Source organism: Sus scrofa, chromosome 14, assembly GCF_054392235.1.
Source record: "Sus scrofa isolate SSC_HxYL_T2T_F1_AM1 chromosome 14, Sscrofa_HxYL_maternal_Yorkshire_Landrace_v2.0, whole genome shotgun sequence".
Classification (NCBI taxonomy): Eukaryota; Metazoa; Chordata; class Mammalia; order Artiodactyla; family Suidae; genus Sus; species Sus scrofa.
Window position 1 is genome coordinate 53,295,665 of NC_139396.1, and position 20,827 is coordinate 53,316,491.

The 20,827-nt window shown below is 40.3% G+C and overlaps 1 protein-coding gene across 1 annotated transcript; it reads right to left on the reverse strand.

Annotated features, from left to right (window-relative positions):
* Window positions 1–367: 367 nt before the first annotated feature.
* Window positions 368–20,164, reverse strand: PPP1CC (protein phosphatase 1 catalytic subunit gamma; the record flags this gene model as incomplete). Its single annotated transcript, NM_001044560.1, is given in 7 exon segments — window positions 368–769; window positions 2,028–2,162; window positions 2,369–2,592; window positions 3,591–3,695; window positions 7,634–7,864; window positions 8,751–8,882; window positions 20,110–20,164. Coding segments are annotated over 7 exon segments (972 nt in total).
* Between the last annotated feature and the right edge of the window lie 663 nt (window positions 20,165–20,827).

Genomic DNA, 20,827 nt, shown 5'->3' on the forward strand with positions numbered 1-20,827 from the left:
GTACTTAGGGGAGTGTCAATATATATTTCAACAGAAACTTTGGCTTTAGGAAAGAGTCACAAACATTTAAAATAATGGCTTTAATCATCATTTTAAGTATACTGTAGGGGAAAGTGTGCTTTAATTAAATATACATACCAGTGATGCTGGCAAGGTTGAAAGTTACTCCTAATGTTTATAGCTATAAAAACTAGTTTGTACAGGACAAGACAATGAGAAAAAAAAGCAATCCCTTTGAAAAAAAAAAAAATTTCACAGTGGTTTGCATCAACAGTATGCATCTTATGACAATAACATGTACAGATTGAGCACCCTAGGGCTCTCTTTAAATCCTAGAGAAAAATGAACATTTACATTATTCATGGGCTGTACTGAATTAAAAAAAGATCAAATGTACACTCACTCCCCAAGACAGGATAAACTCTCCTGGGGTGTACAGCTTTAACACCATCATTAAAAGTTGTTTGTAAAAGAACAGAGAATTAAACAAAACATTTTTCCTTGGGAGAGTCTCTCATTTGCTGTTACAACCAGCAAATACCATTCATTAAGTCAAAATGGAACTGGGGGGCCCCACAAACACTATTTGAGCAAGCTGACCAATACACATTACAGTTTTAAAAATGAAGGTTATACACTATATGTTACAAGTCCCAACTAGGCAATGTCAAAATGACATCTATTTCTTTGCTTGCTTTGTGATCATACCCCTTGGAGGTGTTACAGGTCTCGTGGCATTCGGCTTCTTTTTCTCTGCAGGCTTTAAAATCTGCAAAGATTCAAAAGACAATGCATTTTAGGAAATATATTCAACCCTAAATCTTACATTTCACTCAAATCTTTGGTTCATAAAGATTTTTGTTTAAAACCGCCTCAACAACTTTGAAAGGCCCACTGGCACATTAACACAAACCAAACTGACAAACATTTTTGGTAATAAATGCTCTGATGAACAGCTAATACATATCATCTGGACAAATTATTTTGTTTCTGGAAAAAATGACAATTTTTAAAAGTCAGACTTTTAGGTATTTCTTCTGACACAAAGGGGGAAAGTTTAGAAGAGTGTTTCTCAAACCCCAAAGGGATTATGCCACAATCTCTGGGAGCTGCAACTTCTCCCTGATAGCTGATTTAAAACAAAACAACCAACTTATTTTAATTTAGTTAACTGAAGACTGCCATATGACTTCAGTGGCTATTTTGTTTACAACTAGGCTAGCATTAAGTCATACAAGTTTAATCATAATAAATGAATGAGAAAAAGACTGAAGCAGACTTTGTGTAAATGATTCTTTTGTGCCAAGTAAAGGCCAAATGATGTCATGGTGAATCAACAGAGGTTTTACAGAAATTAGACTAGAGAAAAGTGGTGGGAGAACTGAGTAATCACACAGCACATCTGGCACAAGACAGTTAGTACTCCTTTCACAGGCAAGCAGTGATTTAATTCTGGCTGAACGTTACACTGACATTGTAGTTTTAGACTTAAAGGAGGCAGAAATAAGCATAAGGCACAAATGCATTGTGGTTTCTATTTATCTAAATCATGTAAAAACAGTTAAATTCAAAACTGGGGGAAGGTCCTACAATAATTTATTTCCTTTAAAAGGGATTCACTCATTAATAAACTAGGACAAACACAGGTAAGGGAAAATAAAAATTCATTCCACGCAACATAAATTAGTAGGCAGAAAGAATTTTTTTTTTTTCCTTATTAGGGCCATACCCATGGCATATAGAAGTTCCTCACCTAGGGTTCAAATGGGAGCTGCAGCTGCCAGCTTACGCCACAGCTGCAGCAACATAGGATCTGAGCCTTGCCTGTGACCTAAACCATAGCTCACCGCAATGCCAGATTCCTGACCCACTGAGCAAGGTCAGGGATTGAACCCACATTCTCGAAGATGCTAGCCATACTTGCTACTGCTGAGCTACAACAGGAACTCCAAAAAACAGCATTAAAAAAAAAAAAAAAAAAAAAAATTCAGACAATAAAAGGAAACAGCATGGAAAACATCCTCTACCTGAAAAGAACACATTAGTGTTTCGTCCACACTCATCATGGCACCTGCATTGTCAAACTCTCCACAATAATTGGGCGCAGAAAACAGAGTGACCAACTGCCTCTTTGCAAAAAATTCATATCCATCTTCAACCACCTTGGAGAGAAAACGTTTTCAGTATAAGTAGGTGAGAATTTTAGGTGAGCAAAACCACTCTTCAGTTTCCCGTTGAGCCTGATATTCTGTAGGTCACTTCCAGAGACATTTTGTAAATAAGCAATACCTACCCACCAAAATCAACAAGGAGAATCTGTGCTCACACACATGCTCTTAAGTGTACATGTAAAATTCAAAATCAATACCTGATGGGCTCTACATATAAGATCCAAATCATGCTTATGGAGAAATTTTGCAACCACTTCTGCACCAAATGTGAAGGACACTCCTCTGTCATTTTCACCCCAGCCTAAGACATCTTTATCGGGGTCAGACCACAAAAGATCACAAAGAAGACCTTGATCTGGTACATCAGTTGGTCGCATAATTCGCCGAATCTGCTCCATAGATTGAAGATCTGGTGATAAACCTGTTAAATGAAAAACAAAAAAGTGAAATATACAGAACTTGAAAAAAAAGATGTCAGCACTTTTAACAGTTCCATCTGTCTACAGTGACTCTTAAAACAAAGGCTTACACGGAATCTTTGGCAATGTTTTCTTCCTTAGCTTTAGTTAAAAAAAGAAAGTGCACTAGACATGCATTATTACATGGACTAATTTGTGGGGCACACTGTGTTTAAACAGCACAAGAAAAGCTATCTCAACATACAGAGCCCTAGAAAATTAAAATCCGGTGACTTAAAAACTACTTTTCTGAACACCTTTCCAATTGATAAAATGTACATTCTAGATTTTATTATTGACCATTTGCAGTGACTGCATGCAGACACTAGGCGATGTAGCCTTCTAGGAAATCTGTGCTATTCAAGGACCCTCAAATTTATTAGACCAGCTCAGATGTAGCTATCATCTGAGTTTGAAATCACATGCCCACCTCTGCCAAAATCAGTTTAAGTATGTAAGGAGGGTAGGGATAATGGATTTATTAAAATACACTGTGTGACTCTTTAATGGTTGTCTAATTTCTGACCACAGATGAAAAGAAATCCTCTTTGCAATTATTATAATTAATCATACATAGGACAACCACTGAGCAAAGTAACTGTTATTTAAGAAAAATTTCTGAAAAGAGGATCAAAAACACACCAAGGGAAAGTCTATCCACATTTTCAGTATTTTAGAGGATCCATGGCATAGCATATTGTTTATTTTATATTCAAAAATGCTTTCAGCGCTGTTTTCAAATCAAACTATTACAGAGCCTTGAACTCCCTGTAACAAGTCAATTGCTTACTCCAGACTTGTATCCAAATTATCCTGGACATGCCAGAGTGGACCCATGGTGTAATACATTAATAAAGGAGAGTTAACCTGACAGAGGAAATCATTCCAAAGACAACTTGTAAATGTAAAGTGTATGCCCTTCACATGAAAACCTTTGTGGAATTAAAACCAGCCCACATACCTCCATGACAGCAGAATATTTTCTCATCCACGATGGCTGCTATCGGTAAACAGTTAAAGCAGTCTGTGAAAGTTTTCCATAGTTTAATGTTATATCTTCTTTTACCTGTGAAAATTTGGGGATGGTTAAAAAGAGACTGGTGTTCTGTGGGTACATTATCTAAGGAAAATTCCCCCCAGGCAAGGTTCTGACTACCTTAAGTAAACAAAAACTATGCTTTTATTAAAAAAGAGAATTAGGACCAACTATGAAATCTAGTCTGTTTTGTCCAATCTCAACCCACAGGTAGGTTCCTATTTCTAAAGGCAATTAAAAGCAACTCACACACTTGCCATTATAATCCTTCTGAAGAAGCCTCTGAGAGTTAACACCCATCCCAGCTCCCACCACTGTAACTGAGCAGGGCCTTGTGGGGCTCCTGGGCACAAAAGCCTTTCTGTGTCCCCCATTTCTTGTTTTTAGAAAACGGGCCTCATTCAGCCTCCAGAGCCTCTCAAGCTCCTGGGGACAGGTTCAGATAGCGGCTAATTAGGAAAGGAAGGGGATGCAAAGACAAGGAGGAACAGTCAAGAAACGACTGTACAGCCTTGGGGCAGGATCCTGGTTCCCTCTCAAGGGATATACATAACAAAGCAGACATCTTTATTCACCTAAGAGAAAAACTATATTCCTTGTGCTTCTTTCAAAGATGAATACCTTAAAATTGAACAGCCAAGACTATTTCCTTGTCCTCCTCCCTGGCTTAATTGTACCCTAAACACAATCACCCATAATCTAAAGATTAAGCACCCTGAGCACAATTGCCTGTGGGTTAAAGATTATTAGCACATGTTTTCCAGGAACTTTCCTAGATTGTTCTAATCTCTGATTAATATACTATTTTGCAAGTACTATTACTCTAGGCAATAACCCAGAAGACTACCATCATGATAGTGCAGAGATCTATCTCCTGATGTCAGGTTTTTTTTTTTTTTTTTAAAAGGGCCACACCCATGGCACATGGACGTTCCCAGGCTAGGGGTCAAATCGGAGCTGCAGGCACCACAGCCACAGCAACACCCAATACTTAACCCACCAAGTGAGGCCAGGGAACCTGCGTCCTCCTGGATACTAGTGGGTTCATTACCTCTGAGCCATGACAGGAACTCCAGACGTCAGCTTTGATGACTACAATTCCCACAAAGAAAGAAGAATGCATGTCTGCTCCAATCCTGATCTGTAGCTGAAAACCTGTTCTCCTCTTTTTTAACATACCCCCCCGCCCCCCCGCAATTCTTCCCAGTGTAGGGCACAGTCTTTAAGGAATTAGCCTGCTGTGGCCTCCTTTGCCTGGCAAAGCAATAAAAGCTCTTTTTCTCCTTCACCCCAAACTTTTATCTCCATGTTTCTATTGGCCACTGGTAGACAGAGGCGGAGTTTCAGCAACATCACTCTCAGGAAACTCCCAGTACCCCCCAGCCATGCCCCATATTCTTGTAGGAAGCACAGTGCATACAGGGGAATACAAACTGCTTATCACAGGCACAACAGGATATATCCCTAACATGCTACACAAACGCTTAGAAAAGATCTTATAGGGTGGTTATATTCCCCTCACTAATCCATGTACCCTATGCATTCTTAAGTCACTGAGTGATTCAAATTATGCATGCCCTTATGGCACTGTTTCCATAGAATTATGTTCCGCATTAAAAACCTACTCATAAACCCTGGAAGTACATATCTATCTGAATTGGTTGGGGATGTCTCCATTGCTGGGGTGCCTTTGTCTCCTATACCCTCCACAATAAAAGACACCAAAGGTCAAAGCACAATCTTATTCCTAAACTGAGATTTGGCTCTCAGTCTCTTTTTCTCTGTATCTGGGTAAAACCCTACACCCAAGGTTCACACTGTTCTGTATTTCTTTGCAAGGCACTAATTCTCTCTGTCCCATACTTCCTTCACTGGAGGGTTCTGGAAGCGTTAACAGAATTCCTTTGTACAAAAGCCTGAAGGGGAACCTCTGCACAAATACCACCTCTAATTTCCAATAATGATAATAAAGTAAGAACAGGGCTGGTCTGTCTTAACCCTTATTATAAAAGTGATGTGACCAGAAAAAAAAAAAAAAAGTGATGTGGTTCTTTCTCCATTTTCTACTGAAGCCTATCTCTGAAAAACCATCCAATGGCTCTCCTGGATTTTTCCTTTGCTCAAATGCAGCATTTGCCAGTGCCGACAAATTCTCTTCCTTCTTAAGGTCTGCTTTCCTTCTTGATTTCTCTGTTACACACTGCACTCAGCTTCTCCATCAAAAGATTCTTCCTCCTGTTGTCTCTGAGCATCTTAACTGAGTCCTGGGCCCCTGCTTTCTCTCCTCTCTACACTTCCTCCCTAAGGTCACTTCAGACCACTAGGAGCATCTGGCTCAAGAAGGATTCCTGGATAATTGCCAAGGTCTCATCAAGCTTTCAAATCGCTGGGTTCTGAGCCAGAACCCCTAATGCAGTTTCCTATTTCTATAGACCAGACAGCTCTGGTTATAAAAAAGGGATAACAACCCACATTTTATCTAACAACAGATACCTCTCTAGGACTGCAGTCAAAAAGCTGATGGAGGGGGAAAAAAAAGGCACAGAGGGTGCTTGTTATACTTAGGAAATGAGTCTATTATGTTAAGCAGTGGTTTTAAAATTGTTCCACTGAGGAGTTCTCATGGCACAGCAGAAACAAATCCAACTAGTATCTACGAGGATACGGGTTTGATCCCTGGCCTCGCTCAGTGGTTAAGGATCCAGTGCTGCCATGAGCTGTGGTGTAGATTGCAAATGTGGCTCGGATCTGGCATTGCTGTAGCTGTGGCCAGCAGCTGCAGCTCCAATACGACCGCTAGCCTGGGAACCTCCACGTGCTAAGGATGCAACCTTTAAAAAAAAAAAAAAAAAAAAAAAAAAGTTCCACGGAAATTTACATTTGAATAAAATTTCCAAATACAATAAAATTACCAATGGTTTTTTTAAAAAGTTGGCAAACTATCAACTGAAAGCCACCTATATCAAGGACACTTCTAGGCCCAAACAGACTGAGTGGCAAATTATACTTGCCTGATGAGAGAGGGGAAAGCTGGAGTACAAGGTCATTATATCAGTCTTGAGGACAAGAGCCAAAATTGACACCAATCAATGCTGACCTTCTGCATCATTAAGGCCTCTACATTAAACAGAAACCAAAAATGATGTAGCCAATACCCTCACACTAGGATCTATGTCACAACAAAGAGATCACTGGGTCTGAATAACTTTGATGAAAACATGAAAGTTTTCACTAACAGCTGTGTAAAAGGAACCACTTCTTAACCTGTTCTGAAAAGCAGCACTATACAAGTGTCCAAAACACAATATTATAAAACTTTTCTGCCTCTCATTTCACTACCTAAAGAGTAGTAACTAACTGCCTTAAGAATACTTCTCTGATAGACTCACTGTCAATATCAAATCTCTCTTTCCTAACTTAGTTGCTGAATTCTGTCAGAACCCACAGATTTCTTCTCCTTGGTAATTCCTCCCACTTCATTTTATAAGCTGGGTCTTGGGGCCAGAGATCAAACAAATATACAACCATGGTTGGGAGCAAGAGGGCTAAGTCTATGAATGTAACCTTTCCAGCAGTGTACTTCTAACAAACAAGCTAGCTGAATACATCTACGTGAAACTGAGATGGAAAAACATCACACCCTGAGCGACTATAGGTTATGATCACATAGTCTAGGGGAGGCCACAGTGACAGTGCTTTACTGGTCTTGTTATAATTATATTGGCAAGTGCCAGTAATCAAATTCCTTAACTACTCCTCTCTTTGCAGCCTAAACCTTCTTCTGCCGAAAATAATGAATACAAAAAGGTAGAGGTAAGGATTAAAAAAAAAAAAAAAATTAAGCATTTTATATAGTTATTTAACCAGCAGCAGCACCAAAAAATCCTCCACCAGAGGAGGAGGATGTTCAGTTTATGCCCAAGTATCTCAATTTAAGTAACTTTTTCTTAGATACAGAAAGTACTTACATTCATCATAAAATCCATAAATTCTATTGATGCTGGCACATTCGTGGTTTCCTCTGAGAAGAAAAAAATTCTCGGGATATTTGATTTTGTAAGCCAATAAAAGGCAGATAGTTTCCAATGACTGTTTTCCCCTGTCCACATAGTCCCCAAGAAACAGGTAATTGCTTTCTGGCGGGAAACCACCGTATTCAAAAAGTCGAAGCAAATCATAGTATTGCCCATGGATATCACCTAGAAGGAAGAATTTTTGTTATAGTATCTTCATACATATAGTTCAAACCACTAAACTAATTAATTTCCAATCTTCTATACTATTTAGTTCAATTGAGCTTAATTAAAATTTTAAGTGTATGTATATATACCGAATCTCACACAGAACTAATTAAGAATTTATTTTGTGGAAAGAATTATTAATGCCTAGGGAGACCTTCTTGCCAAGTAACATGGTTTTCCTTTCAGGTTGGCTGATCATTATCAGATCTCCAACGGTTCAGTCTCCCAGCATTGTAACAGCAGCACAGCTGCATTTCTTGAGAGCCCTGGTCCTGTGTAAACAAAGTACACACCCACTACACCTACCAATGCATTTGGCTTTCAACTTCTCCCTGGAGATAATGGCAAAGAGCATTGTACTTTAAAAAAATCTGCATACAAACTTTATTAATGTAGTCAAACATGCTAAAAGAATAACTATAGCACTTTTCAGATAGAGCTTAGTTTTTATACAGATTATCCACATCTTTCATGTAGAAACAGAACTACAAAAAGGCATCAAGGAAGGTCTATTTTTAGGCATAACCAGAGTTTCTTTAAGCTTAAATATAATTCCTATACACTCATATAGTTAGGGCCTCTTCTTAACTCTCCATTCTGTTTCATTTCTTTCCTTTCTCCTGAAATGTTTACATTCCTTGAGTGAAATAATTTTCAGAAAATCTGAAACCCATCTAAGATCAGAGGTATTTATTCTAAAGCTACAATTACTTAATTTTAGGTAGTTCCAGATTATTCATATATGCTAAATGATTCTGTTCGCTAATACAAGGTCATACATATATCACTGACTCAGTCGGTCAATCACGTAATCAAAGGTAACTGTTAGTGTGCCAAAACTTACCACATATTTTGAGTGGTGCTTCAAGTTCGAGTAGGATAGGCTGACTGAGAAAGATCTCTCGGGACTTTAAGCACAGTCCTCTGATTTCATTCTCTTGTAGCTGGACATTCTTACCAGGTTTGGACCCTCTCACTGTAGGGGAGAAATCTCAGTTTAGTCAAGTGAAGTAAAAATAAGATTTAACATAAAAATTAAAAATATCTGCAAAGATACATTTTAAAGACAGAGGCGGGAGTTCCAGTCATGGCACAGCGGAAACAAATCCGACTAGGAACCGTGAGGTTGTCGGTTTGATCCCTGGCCTTACTCAGTGGGTTGGGGATCCAGTGTTGCTGTGAGCTGTGGTGTAGGTTGCGGACTTGGCTCAGATCTGGTGTTGCTGTGGCTGTGGTGGAGGCTGGCAGATGCAGCTCCAATTGGACCCCTAGCCTGGAAACCTCCATATGCCGTGGGTGTGGCCCTAAAAAAGACCAAAAACAAGCAAACAAACAAAAAGAGGCAAAAAACAGTTTAACTAGCTTTCTGGCTGGGCTTTATTTATTTTCAGTATACTTAAAAAGAATATGATTTTAATGTCTAATAGGAACTTAAAATCTTCGGATTTCAAGAGATTATTTAGCTGCATTTTCTATACCAAGATTTCTTTACAGTATCATGATCAAGGGGTCATCTTCTCAGTGTATAAATTGTTAGAAAGGTCTTTTTATTGCCTACTAAAATCGGACTCCTTGTGGGCATGGCTTGAGGTCTCAGTTCTGTCTCTAAGCCACACAAATCGGCCATGTTCACCTATAGCCCCTGCCCACCAGGCCAGCTTTTTTTTTTTGTTTTGTTTTTTGAAAGTTCTCTGTTTGTTTTTTTTTTTGTCTTTTTGCCTTTTCTAGGGCCGCTCCTGTGGCATGTGGAGGTTCCCAGGCTAGGGGTTGAATCGGAGCTGTAGCCACTGGCCTACGCCAGAGCCACAGCAACATGGGAACCAAGCCGCGTCTGCAACCTACACCACACGCAGCTCATGGCAAGGCCGGATAGTTAACCCACTGAGCAAGGCCAGGGATCGAATCCACAACTTCATGGTTCCTAGTCGGATTCGTTAACCACTGCGCCACGCCGGGAACTCCGAGGCCAGCTTTTTTTTTGCCTTCCATCTTGTCTTCTCTTCTCCAGCCTCATAAATGAATTTGCATTCATACAGAAGATTTTAAGTGATCATCAGGTTACTAGGTTAGTTCTAAGAATTCCTTGTTTTAACACCTAAGATAGGAAATGCTCAGAATCTCCCCTCCCCATCAGTGTTTTTCAGAGGGCCACAGGGATCTCAAGGGCCCCAGATTTATCTACGAAAAAATTTAAGTGTTGTTTCCATTTCATTAACACACACTGTACATTTGTGCGTTATTTTTCTGTGCAATTTCTGGGCCTGCACTTGTGAATACAATCATGCAAAGGATACTTTAAATACAATAGAGCAAAGGATGTTAGCCTGTGCTGTAAAAAAGAACATATCCTAGTAATCAGAACAGATAATCAAGAAAAAGGAGAAAGAAATCATGGTACAACACCGGGTGTCTTAAACTCTTATGTGCCCACATCAGAGCACTCTGAGTTCTACTCAATGTCCAAGGGAAACACAAGATATCCTCTGGCTTTATAACAATTCATTTATTAGCACAAAGGTAGTAGTAAGAAATAAAATTGTTTTGACTCCAGTTATAACAGATTAGACAGTCACTAAATACATAATAAATAGCACTGAATTGCTAAACGTACCTTAACTTTACAATTATGAAGTGACCTGCTTATTGGCAAAATCTAGTTAAATACGGGGACTGATTATCATCAACTTGCAATCAAAGCCTTAATACCTGTTTTGTACAAAAAATTTATGAAAGCGGGTATTCTCTGAATTATAACTGAAGCAAAAACACAAAACCAGACTAAATACAGACTGCAAGGCTATATATATCTTTCTACCATTAAACCCAATATCAAATGATGAGCAAAATCACAAAATTCAGACTAATTCAAGGTTGCTAATTTAAAGTTCATCAGTTTTGAAGACTTTGTTTTCAGATTACAAAATTACTTGGTCTTAAATGGGAATAAGAGCAACTGGTTCGTATCTAGCTTTACTCTGTAAACATCCAAGTAACATTTCAGAGTAATAAAAATTACAAGTAAAAAACATGATGTCTGTTAATAATTTCTTTCCATTAAAAAGGGCTGTGTCCAAGTTTGAAAAATACAATCTTAGGCAAAGCCATTCTTCAACCTGAAGAGCCAGTGAAATCCTGAATTCTCTGAAGAAACAAGTTTTAAGTAAAAATGGAATGTGGTGTAGAGGGGTGTTATTTTTTTCAATGAAAGATAAATAAGCAAAGGATGATACTTGAGAAGAATCAAACTCTTAAAACGAACAATGAACAGAAAATGTTGAGAACATGCTGGACTGGGAGCCAGAAGCCCCAAATCACCTCTCTGGACTCCAAAATATGTAAGTGAACTAAATGACTGACAGTTTTGTTCTAATCAAAATATTAAGAAACAGGAGTTCCCGTTGTGGCAAAGGGTAAACAAATCCGACAAGGAACCATGATGTTGCGGGTTCGATCCCCGGCCTTGCTCAGTGGGTTAAGGATCTGGCATTGCCGTGAGCTGTGGTGTAGGTCTCAGACACGGCTCGGATCTGGAATTGCTGTGGCTGTGGCATAGGCTGGCAGCAACAGCTCTGATTACATCCCTAGATGGGGAACCTCTATACCCCGCAGGTGTGGCCCTAAAAAACAAGAAGCAGTTACAGGGAATAATAGTAAGCATAATCTTCAAAGGAAAATACAAAATGGACACATGTATAATACAACAGCAACTGAGATGTTTGTAGAACAAAAAAAATTTTTTTCCAGAGCCACAGTAATTTTTTCTCTCTAGATATACACCTGAGAGAACTCAAGGAAGACTCCCAGTAGAAAGATGGTGGGATCCCTGCTTCACTGCTCAGAAAACCCAGATCATTAGTGATTTCACCACAAGTCAGTCAGAAGCTTGGGCAGACTGCCCAGCAGGAAACTTTGGCTAGGGGCTAGATACTTCTGGTTTCAACCTGAATCTTTTTCAGCAGAGCCCCACACACTTGTAAGTGAATAGCTCACTCTCAGTCTTTTAGGAGAATATGCAATAACTGACTTACACCTATATGGAATGCAGACTATTCTTTCAACATGTTTCTTAAATACCCTACAATTAGCTCAAGGAATAAAATAATAAAAATAGAGACTCTGTCAAAACCCCCTCCTACCAATGGGCAAATACCTGCTCATCTTGGGAGACTGTTTAGGTATCACCTCATCCTGGAAAACCTCTGTCCTCAGTCTCCTATGCATCTCTTCTCCGCTCAAGCAGCCTGCTTTATGCCTCCTGACATGCTCTCACAACACCCCATCACTGCCCAGTGCACACTGTGTACCGTAATTGCCAGTTTGCTTCCACCTACTCACGTGGACCTCTTGGTAAGATGTAAACCCCAGGACCATACCACTTGCTCTGCAGTGTACACACCCATGGCCAGTACATGGTAGGTGCTCAAAATCTGAAGTATGAACAATGTCACAATAAATTCCGTACTGGTGATTTATGGCGTGACAATCAGCATGCATTCCAGACTATATACTTCTGATTAGCAAAAAATAATAAAAATTATACTTATGCTTTAAAATTACAAAGCAATAGTGTCATCTCCCTATAGGCATTTTTCTCATAAAAGTTTCAGTTAATTCTTAAATTTCAAGTTGAAGATAATTCATCAAGTAGAAGATAAAGCTTTCAAAATGGGTCTTGGCAGTCTGAATGAACACTGTAGACATTTCTTAAAAATGGCCTATTAGAGTTCCTGCTGTGCTGCAGTGGGTTAAGAATCTGCAGTGGTTTGGGTCACTATGGAAAATGTGGGTTTCACCCCTGGCCTGGTACAGTGGGTGAAAGGACCAAGTGTTGCTGCAGCTGTGGTATAGGTCACAGTTGCAGCTCAGATTCAATCCCTGGCCCAGGAACTTCCATATGCCAAGTAGCCATTAAAAGGGGGGGGGAGTTCCCCTTGCGGCTCAGTGGTAATGAACCTGACTAATTTCCATGAGGTTCGATCCCTGGCCTCGCTCAGTGGGTTAAGGATCTAGTGTTTCAGTAAGCTGTGGTGTAGGTCACAGATGCAGCTCAGATTCTGTGTTGCTGTGGCTTTGGCAAAGGCCAGCAGCTGTAGCTCCAACTCCTAGACTGGGAACTTCCATATGCTGTGGGTGTGGCCCTAAAAAGACAGAAGGGGGAAGGTGGTTAGCCAACAGCTTAAAAATCTATTTCACTATTTTCAGTGTCCATCAAATAGATTTATTAGTTGTAGCTAACATACAGAACACTCCCTCCCCATGTGCTGGGTACTATGCTAAGAAATTTACATTGCCATTCAGTACTCACAACAATCCATGAAGTTAGGCACTGTCACTTCTCTGTGTTACAGAATGGAAGAGGTTTAGTGATTTGGTCTAAGGTCACAGAGCTTGTAAGGAGGGCACCGGGCCCCAAGTGACTTCTAGGTCTGAAAGTGGTGCTTTCACCACTAGCTCACCCTGCCAAATAAGAATTTGTTCTTTATTAACTTTTAAACGAAAGGAGGTCTGAGAAAGCCTAACACCATATGATATCACTTGCATCTGGAATCTAATATATAGCACAAATGAACCTTTCCATGGAAAAGAAAATCATGGACATGGAGAATAGACTTGTGGTCGCCGAGAGGGAGGGAGTGGGAAGGACTGGGAGTTTGGAGTTTATAGATGCAAACTACTGCATTTGGAGTGGATAAGCAGAGTTCCTGCTTTACAGCACAAGGAGTTGTATCTAGTCACTTGTGATGGAACATGATGGAGGATAATGTGAAAAAAAGAATAATGTACATATGTATGACTGGGTCATTTTGCTGTACAGTAGAATTTGACAGAATACTGTAAAAAAACTAGAATGGAAAAAAATCATACGTAAAAAAATAAACAAAAGGTCCCACTTTGGTCACATTAAAAAATAAATAAAGGAGGTCTTAAAGGAAAAACTACTGAAACTCCAACACAGTCATTGCTCTCTAAGAAAATGTGATATGGGATACACAATCATAAGGTATCCTTACAAATAGGAAGTATTAAATAAAAACTAAATGATGAAATCTGTTCAAGATGATCAACAACCATTTTTACCATGCTTCCAATATTCAACAGAACAGTTGCTGGGCATCTACTACTTGGCAGACCCTGTGTCGGAAGCTGGGGATATCCTGTCAACAGAATAGACAAGAACCTTGTTTTTTTTCTTGAGAGGCTTATATTCTAGTGCAGGATGCAAAAAATAAGACAAGTAAATAACTGCAGATTGTTGTGAGTGCTTTAAGTAGAAAAACGATCTCTCCATAAAAATCATAAAACTAGTTCTTGTTGTGGCGTAGAGGAAACAGATCTGACTAGGACCCATGAGGATACAGGTTTGATCCCTGGCCTTACTCAGTGGGTCAGTGATCTGGTGTTGCTGTGAGCTGTGGTGCAGGCTGCCATCTGTAGCTCTGATTCTATCCCTAGCCTGGGAACTTTCATATGCTGAGGGTGCAGCCCTAAAAAGCAACATTAATAAATAAATAAAAATAAAAGTTTATTTTAGGGATAACACCTTCAGTACCATTAAAAAGATAAAGGCTCGAATATCTATTTTATTGCTTTAGCTACAAAGAAAAATGTCAGTACAGTTCTGCTCAACAAACACCAGTCAATACTTACTTCATAGTTTAAAAAATCCCAACTGTGCTCTGTGTATGAAGGGAGAAACCTACACAAAAAGGAGACCCAGGGTAGGAAATTCAAGGGTTGTCTCTCCATGATACCTTCCTAAGAAGTAGTTCAAATGGTACCTATCAAATTATTTCAACAGGAGTTCCTGTCATGGCACAGCAGAAACAAATCCGACTAGGAACCATGAGGTTGAGGATTCGATCCCCGGCCTCACTCAGTGGGTTAAGGATCTGGCGTTGCCATGAGCTGTGGTTTAGGTCACAGAGGCGGCTTGGATCCTGCTTTGCTGTGGCTGTGGCATAGGCTAGCAGCTACAGCTCTGATTCAACTGCTAGCCTGGGACTCTCCCTATGCAGCAAGTGTAGCCCTTAAAAATAAATAAATAAAATAAAATAAATTCAACAATTGCCAATGGAATTGAAAATATTCCATTTTCCAGGTGGAATGTTCCTCATAAATTCAGGTACTAGGCATTGTATGGAAATAAAATCAGGAGGCACTGTGAACATACGTAGATTAGTCATCAATACATTAAAATAGTCAACATAGATGTTAAACACGTGACTGAAGTAAAAGCATTTCTTTATCTGGCTGAAAGGGTAGCTTCAGAAGAAATACATTATGGCTGCTACCAGAAAAGACTTTTCTGTTCCAACTTATCTGATCTATTCATCTGGCAAATCACTAACATGAGCACGTGATAAAAACGTTCATGTAATTTTACTGAAAACCAATAAAAAATTAAAAATAATAAAAGAATATCAGTGGTGACTATCTGTAATGCCAGTCTTGGCTCACAAAAACATTAACTTTTCTGACAGACTGGCAACAAAGCAGAGATGAAAACTATGGAAGGAAATGTAAGACTACTTTGGGATTATTTATGAGGAATAAGAAAGTATTCTTTCTGCCCCTTAACTGTTGAAAGGTCATAATAAAGGACTAGCATACCAACCAAAAAGCCTCACCTACATCATAATCAAGTTTTAAAACCTAAAATTGGCACAATCAGTATAAAAATAAAACAGAGATTTTGCTAATAAGATAATCCTATTACAGTAGGTGGTAATCTTAACAATATGCCACATCACACTAATTTCAGTGAGAATCAATAACCTCAATAACTGAAAGATTTAGGAAAATAAAACTTCAAACCATAACAAACCATAAGATTAAACTTTCCCACAAACAACTAAGTTCTTTTCTACAAAAAATATAAGCCACAAAAATGTTAATCAAGAATCTTATGGTTTCATTGCAGAACACATCTACCTTCTGGCCACCTAAATTTCTACATCACCTCTTCCCCATCTTGACTTTCCTAACTGCTGATGTTATGCTTTGGACATTTAAGGATGGCACCAATTTTCTCAAGGCAGATAATCAGGTTATAGCTGCAAAAACACCATCTACTGCTCTCAGTAAAGAACCTCAAGTTTTCTACAGTTGGAGTGAAGCCAATTTACTGAAAAAATGTTTAACTTTGTCCATAGTCTAAACTTATCTTGATAAAAAGCACTGATTAGACTTGACAACTGACTCTACTACATTTTATGAGTGGTTTTCATTTTCATAAGCCTTAAAATCACCGATTCACTCTCCTCTAGATGAGAGATACTAATAACCCTAGAGTAGTGGAGAAATCGGAGATTTCAGATAAATCATCAAGACCACTAAATAATCTATTCTTACATGCTTTGGATACCAGGATCTGATCTTAAAACATAAAAATTTGTCCCAGAATTCTGTAAACTCCAAAGAGAGTGAATCTTTCCTTTTTCTTCTTGAGTAAGACTTTCCAGTTTCCTCATTTACACAAAGAATTCCTATCAGAGTATCTCCTTCACATTTCAATCTTTAAGGTCTGTGACTGTAAATTAAGTGAAATGATCAAGTTTGTATACCATTTCCCTGCTTCAAGACCAGTAATCTGCCCCTAGTTAAGCAGATTTACTGGCACTGGGACATGCTTTTGCAGAAGAGGTTATCTCAGGACTGCAGTTTTAAAGATATAAAACAGTCTCACTGAATTCTACTGCAAATGCATGGCCCAGCACCACAGTCATAACCACAGCCCTGGAGGAGGAAAGGCCTGCTCCCATGGCTAACATTCACTCAAGCACAACAAAATGACATACACCATCCTGGTAGATTTTAATGCTGCCTCCTGCTACTGACAGGCAAGGGGGCACAGCAGGCGCAAGGAGAGTAATCCTTTTCATGCTGTGGTTTAGGATTGGTGCAAGCTGCAGATCATGGCTCAACAGAGCTTTCTCATGTTACCTTATAGGAGAGAAGGTGGCATAAACTGACATGCAGGAGGGGAGGGAACAGCAACCGGCTCACAACACAGACTTCCTGTAAACCAGGATATTAGCAACACACAACTTTTAATATCACTGTCTTAATCAACAAAATGCCCTGCAGTAATTGATTCCAAGAAAAGCCTCCAACTGTTAAAATTATCTGATGTGTAAAGAAGAAATAATTGCAGAAGTCTCATCAGGAAAGATTACTTTTGTTTTCCTTGGTCAGCAATTTAAGAATTTTAAAAAAAATTTTCTGGCCGCATTCGTGGTATATGGAAGTTCCTGGGCCAGGGACTGAACCCGTGCCATAGCAGCAACACGGGGTACTGCAGTGACAACGCCAGATCCTCAACACAAGGGAACTCCCAAGATTTTTTTTTTTGCCATTATGTTTGTCCTTTACTATCTTCAGGACGGGGACCACTGCCTTTTCAACATTACAGTATAAATAGGTTTCATTTTACACCAAAAAGCAAAACAAATGGGTTGTTTTTTTACAAGTCAGAGGTCATATTTAAATCACTAAAGCAAGGCAAGCAATTGTGCAGAGGCTGGCAGTCTTGCAGTTTGACAATGGCCATCTTCAGAGCCAAGATGCTGCTGGCCAATCAGGACGTGAAAACAACTTACAACTGCCTGCTCTGCAGGAAAAGCGCTGGCCCTCACTGCTCCCTGAACAAGATCACAAAATAAATCAGTCTCAATTTCACTTCTCTCCAACACAGTAGAACTATCGGACAAGTCAACTGCTAGTTTATTTTCCTGAACCCAAAGTTTCACCGTGCAGTTATTTAAATAAGTGAACATTAGTAATACGAAGGAGTGACAACAAACATTAAGGTTTTATCACCTGTAAGGCAGACTTTCCAAGGTGGCGTGTAGAAGTGATGCCTCCTTAGGAAAAACTACTAAAAGTTTAGAGTAGCTGTAGTGGTTAAAATCTAAAACCAACATGGTGTTCTCTTAAATAAGACCTCACTTTTGAGTTGTCTTTTTTTTTTTTTTTTTTTTTTTTAGTGCTATTACTGAGTTACTTCTCAACTAGCCCGTAGAGTCCTCCACCTTTTTTTTAAAAGTGAACTAACATGTAAAAAATTCTACCAAGGTCACAAAACTCACATTCCCTCCCTTAAATACTAAAAATTTAAGTATATTTTCAGATATACTTAAAATCTTAAGTGAAAATTTTGTGAGGCATTAAAAAAAATTCACAAACTTATTATCAACATCTTCTATCTTGGATGTTATACAGATCCTCAGTGGATTATTTTTCACTGTTTCTCCATCAATTTAACATTTATGAGAAAAAAAGGAAGTCTGATGAACAGCTAGCTTACTCCCAAGGCATTAAAACACAACATTATATTAATGTCAGTGAAAAAAAAAATGAAATTTAAAAAAAACCCTGGTTTTTCAAGTGCAATATTTATATAGAAACCATTAAAAAACAATTGCTCTCATTTTAGATTATCCAAGTTTATCAAGGAAAATTTCTTAGCACACTTTAAAATATATGGATATAAGACTCATGGGCAACCTAGAATTTATCTTAAAATTCTAATGTTTTGAATCCACAGACCCCCTTTCTCAATGAAATAAAGCCCACTCTTTCGGCACATGCACCCCTGGATAGATACGCACAAGTTAATTCACAACTTTTGAACCAAAAAAAACTAAGTTCTTAGTGCCAACTGCTTTAATCTTTCTGACCCACTGCTGCTCACATAAATCAAAGAACTCTATTAATATTTAATATTAATATTAAAAGTGTTGTTCTTATAATAAATGCCAAGTACTGAGTAAATAGGGTTTTCACCCACAAATGGCAGAAGCATTTTAGGGGTCTATTTAATGGGTTCTTCTTTTGAGAAACTAGAAAAGGAAAACACCCCACACAGATTAAGATATTTTCAGGAGTTTCATTCTAATGACTTAAAAGATCTGCAAACTCTAACATCAGAGCTGACCAACTGTTCATGCTCTCGACTCCATCTCCCACAACATTTACAGCAGTATTTTAGAACTGCACAAAGGCAAAAACCAGTTAAAAACTCGGCCAAACCTACATTATCAAGAACCCGAATCAGGAAAGATTTGAATTCTTTCAAAGTTTGGAATTAGACATCAGTATTAATAGGTGGGCTCTGGAATTTGGGGGTAGTGGGGAATGATTTCACTTCAGCGTCCCTCCTTAAAATCCCTACTTCATCTGTCACCCATATCAATATGAATCAACTGTCAGACACCTCACGAGTCTTAGGTCACCCAATATTAAAGATTTATTTTAACCTCTGCTTAACCACTGGACACCTCCTTCCTTCACACACAGGCTGACTTGAATGAATTCTTGCTCCTGGATGTCTGGGTTTTAAACCTGTCACCGTGTGACCTTGGTAAAGTGACTTCTCTTAGTTTCCTCTAAAAAAAAATAGGAAAAAAAGAGCACCTATCTCATAAGACTGTTGGGAGAATTACAAGAAATCTGTGTAAAGTGCTCCAAAAATGCCCGACACATAGTAAACACTGGCTAATACTAAGATTGTATTTATCAGATGAACGCAAAGCGCTTAACACAGAGAATGGCACACCGGAAAGATTCTAACGAAACTGTCACCGCTGCTGGCTGCACGGTTCGGAGGCACGTTCAGAAAAGAGCGCGGAGACCTCAAGGTAAGAACAACTTTAAAAAAGTGTTTGGGAAGAGTAGGAGATGGGATTCAACATCCTCTTGAGATTTGAACGTTCGTCACCAAGTAACAAGAAACGGGCCAGTGGACCCCAACCTCACAAAAAATAAAAATGAGAAGCAAAGAAATTAGTCCTCAAGCCCGGGAGGATCCATAGCCCCATCACATTGCTTTCCGAGAGGAGGAGTTACCAGAAAGTTCGGAACATTTCTTCTTGCAGAATGGACTGGGGCCCCCCAATCTTCTCCGAAGATTGGCCGGGGTTGCGGGGCGCATGGGGGGCACGTACCGGAAACGTGGGGGTGGGGAGCGGAGTTTTCAAATTTCACGGCCAGGAGAAAGGCTGCACCCTCGTGCAATGAATGAGCGGAGCTGGAGGGTCCGCGGATTAGGCCAAGAGCGGGACCACGGGCGGCCTCCCTCCGGCTGCAGCCCCCGGCTCGGGGGCGAACTCGTGGGGCTCACTCCCCTCGGCGCTGCAAGCCCAAGAGGCCTCCCAAATCCCCCACCCTCGCGAGTTCCCGGAGCCGCCCGCCGCCCCCTTCACCTTCCAGCAGCCGTTGGATGATGCTGTCGATGTTGAGTTTATCTATATCCGCCATCGCCTTCCCACCGCCGACCCTCCCGTAGCGGCGCCGCCACCGGCTCGCGCCCGGGATTCACGCCTCCTTTCCCACGCCACGAGCACAGAAATGGTGGTGGCGGCGGTGGCAGAAGCCGCGGCGGGTCCCCCCCAACCGCCCCGCTCCCTGCTTCCTCCTCTCTCCCTACTGGAACCACGAGAAGAACAAAATGGCCGCCGACTCCTTAGCCAGCCTCGGGCGGCGCACGAATGCGCGCGGGGGAGTGCAGCGGCCCGGCCGGGACTTCTTTATGGGCCACAGGGCACGCGGGAGGGGGCGGGATCAGGGCTCGGGAAGGAGGCGGGGCCAGAGCGCGGGAAGGGGGAGGAGACAGTTGAGCACAACCGCGTTCGCGCGCGGAATCCTTCCGCCAAACGGGCTGAGCAAATAGGTCCTGTGGCGGGAGCGTGAGTTGCAAAGTCGCACGCGGGAGTTGTGGCCTGGGGTGAAGCTGCAGTTGTGCGCCCAAAGATTCGGCCTCCGCAGGACGCTGTTCATTGGGGCCAGATGTTTGCGGACCTGGCCATGTGAAAGCCCATGGAGGGAATCCGGGGGTGCTGGAATTTCCCCTAAACATAAATCTGGGGTAGAGGTGAAGAGGGAGAATAATAAAGAGAAGTAGGGTGACTTTTTTTGGAGTCA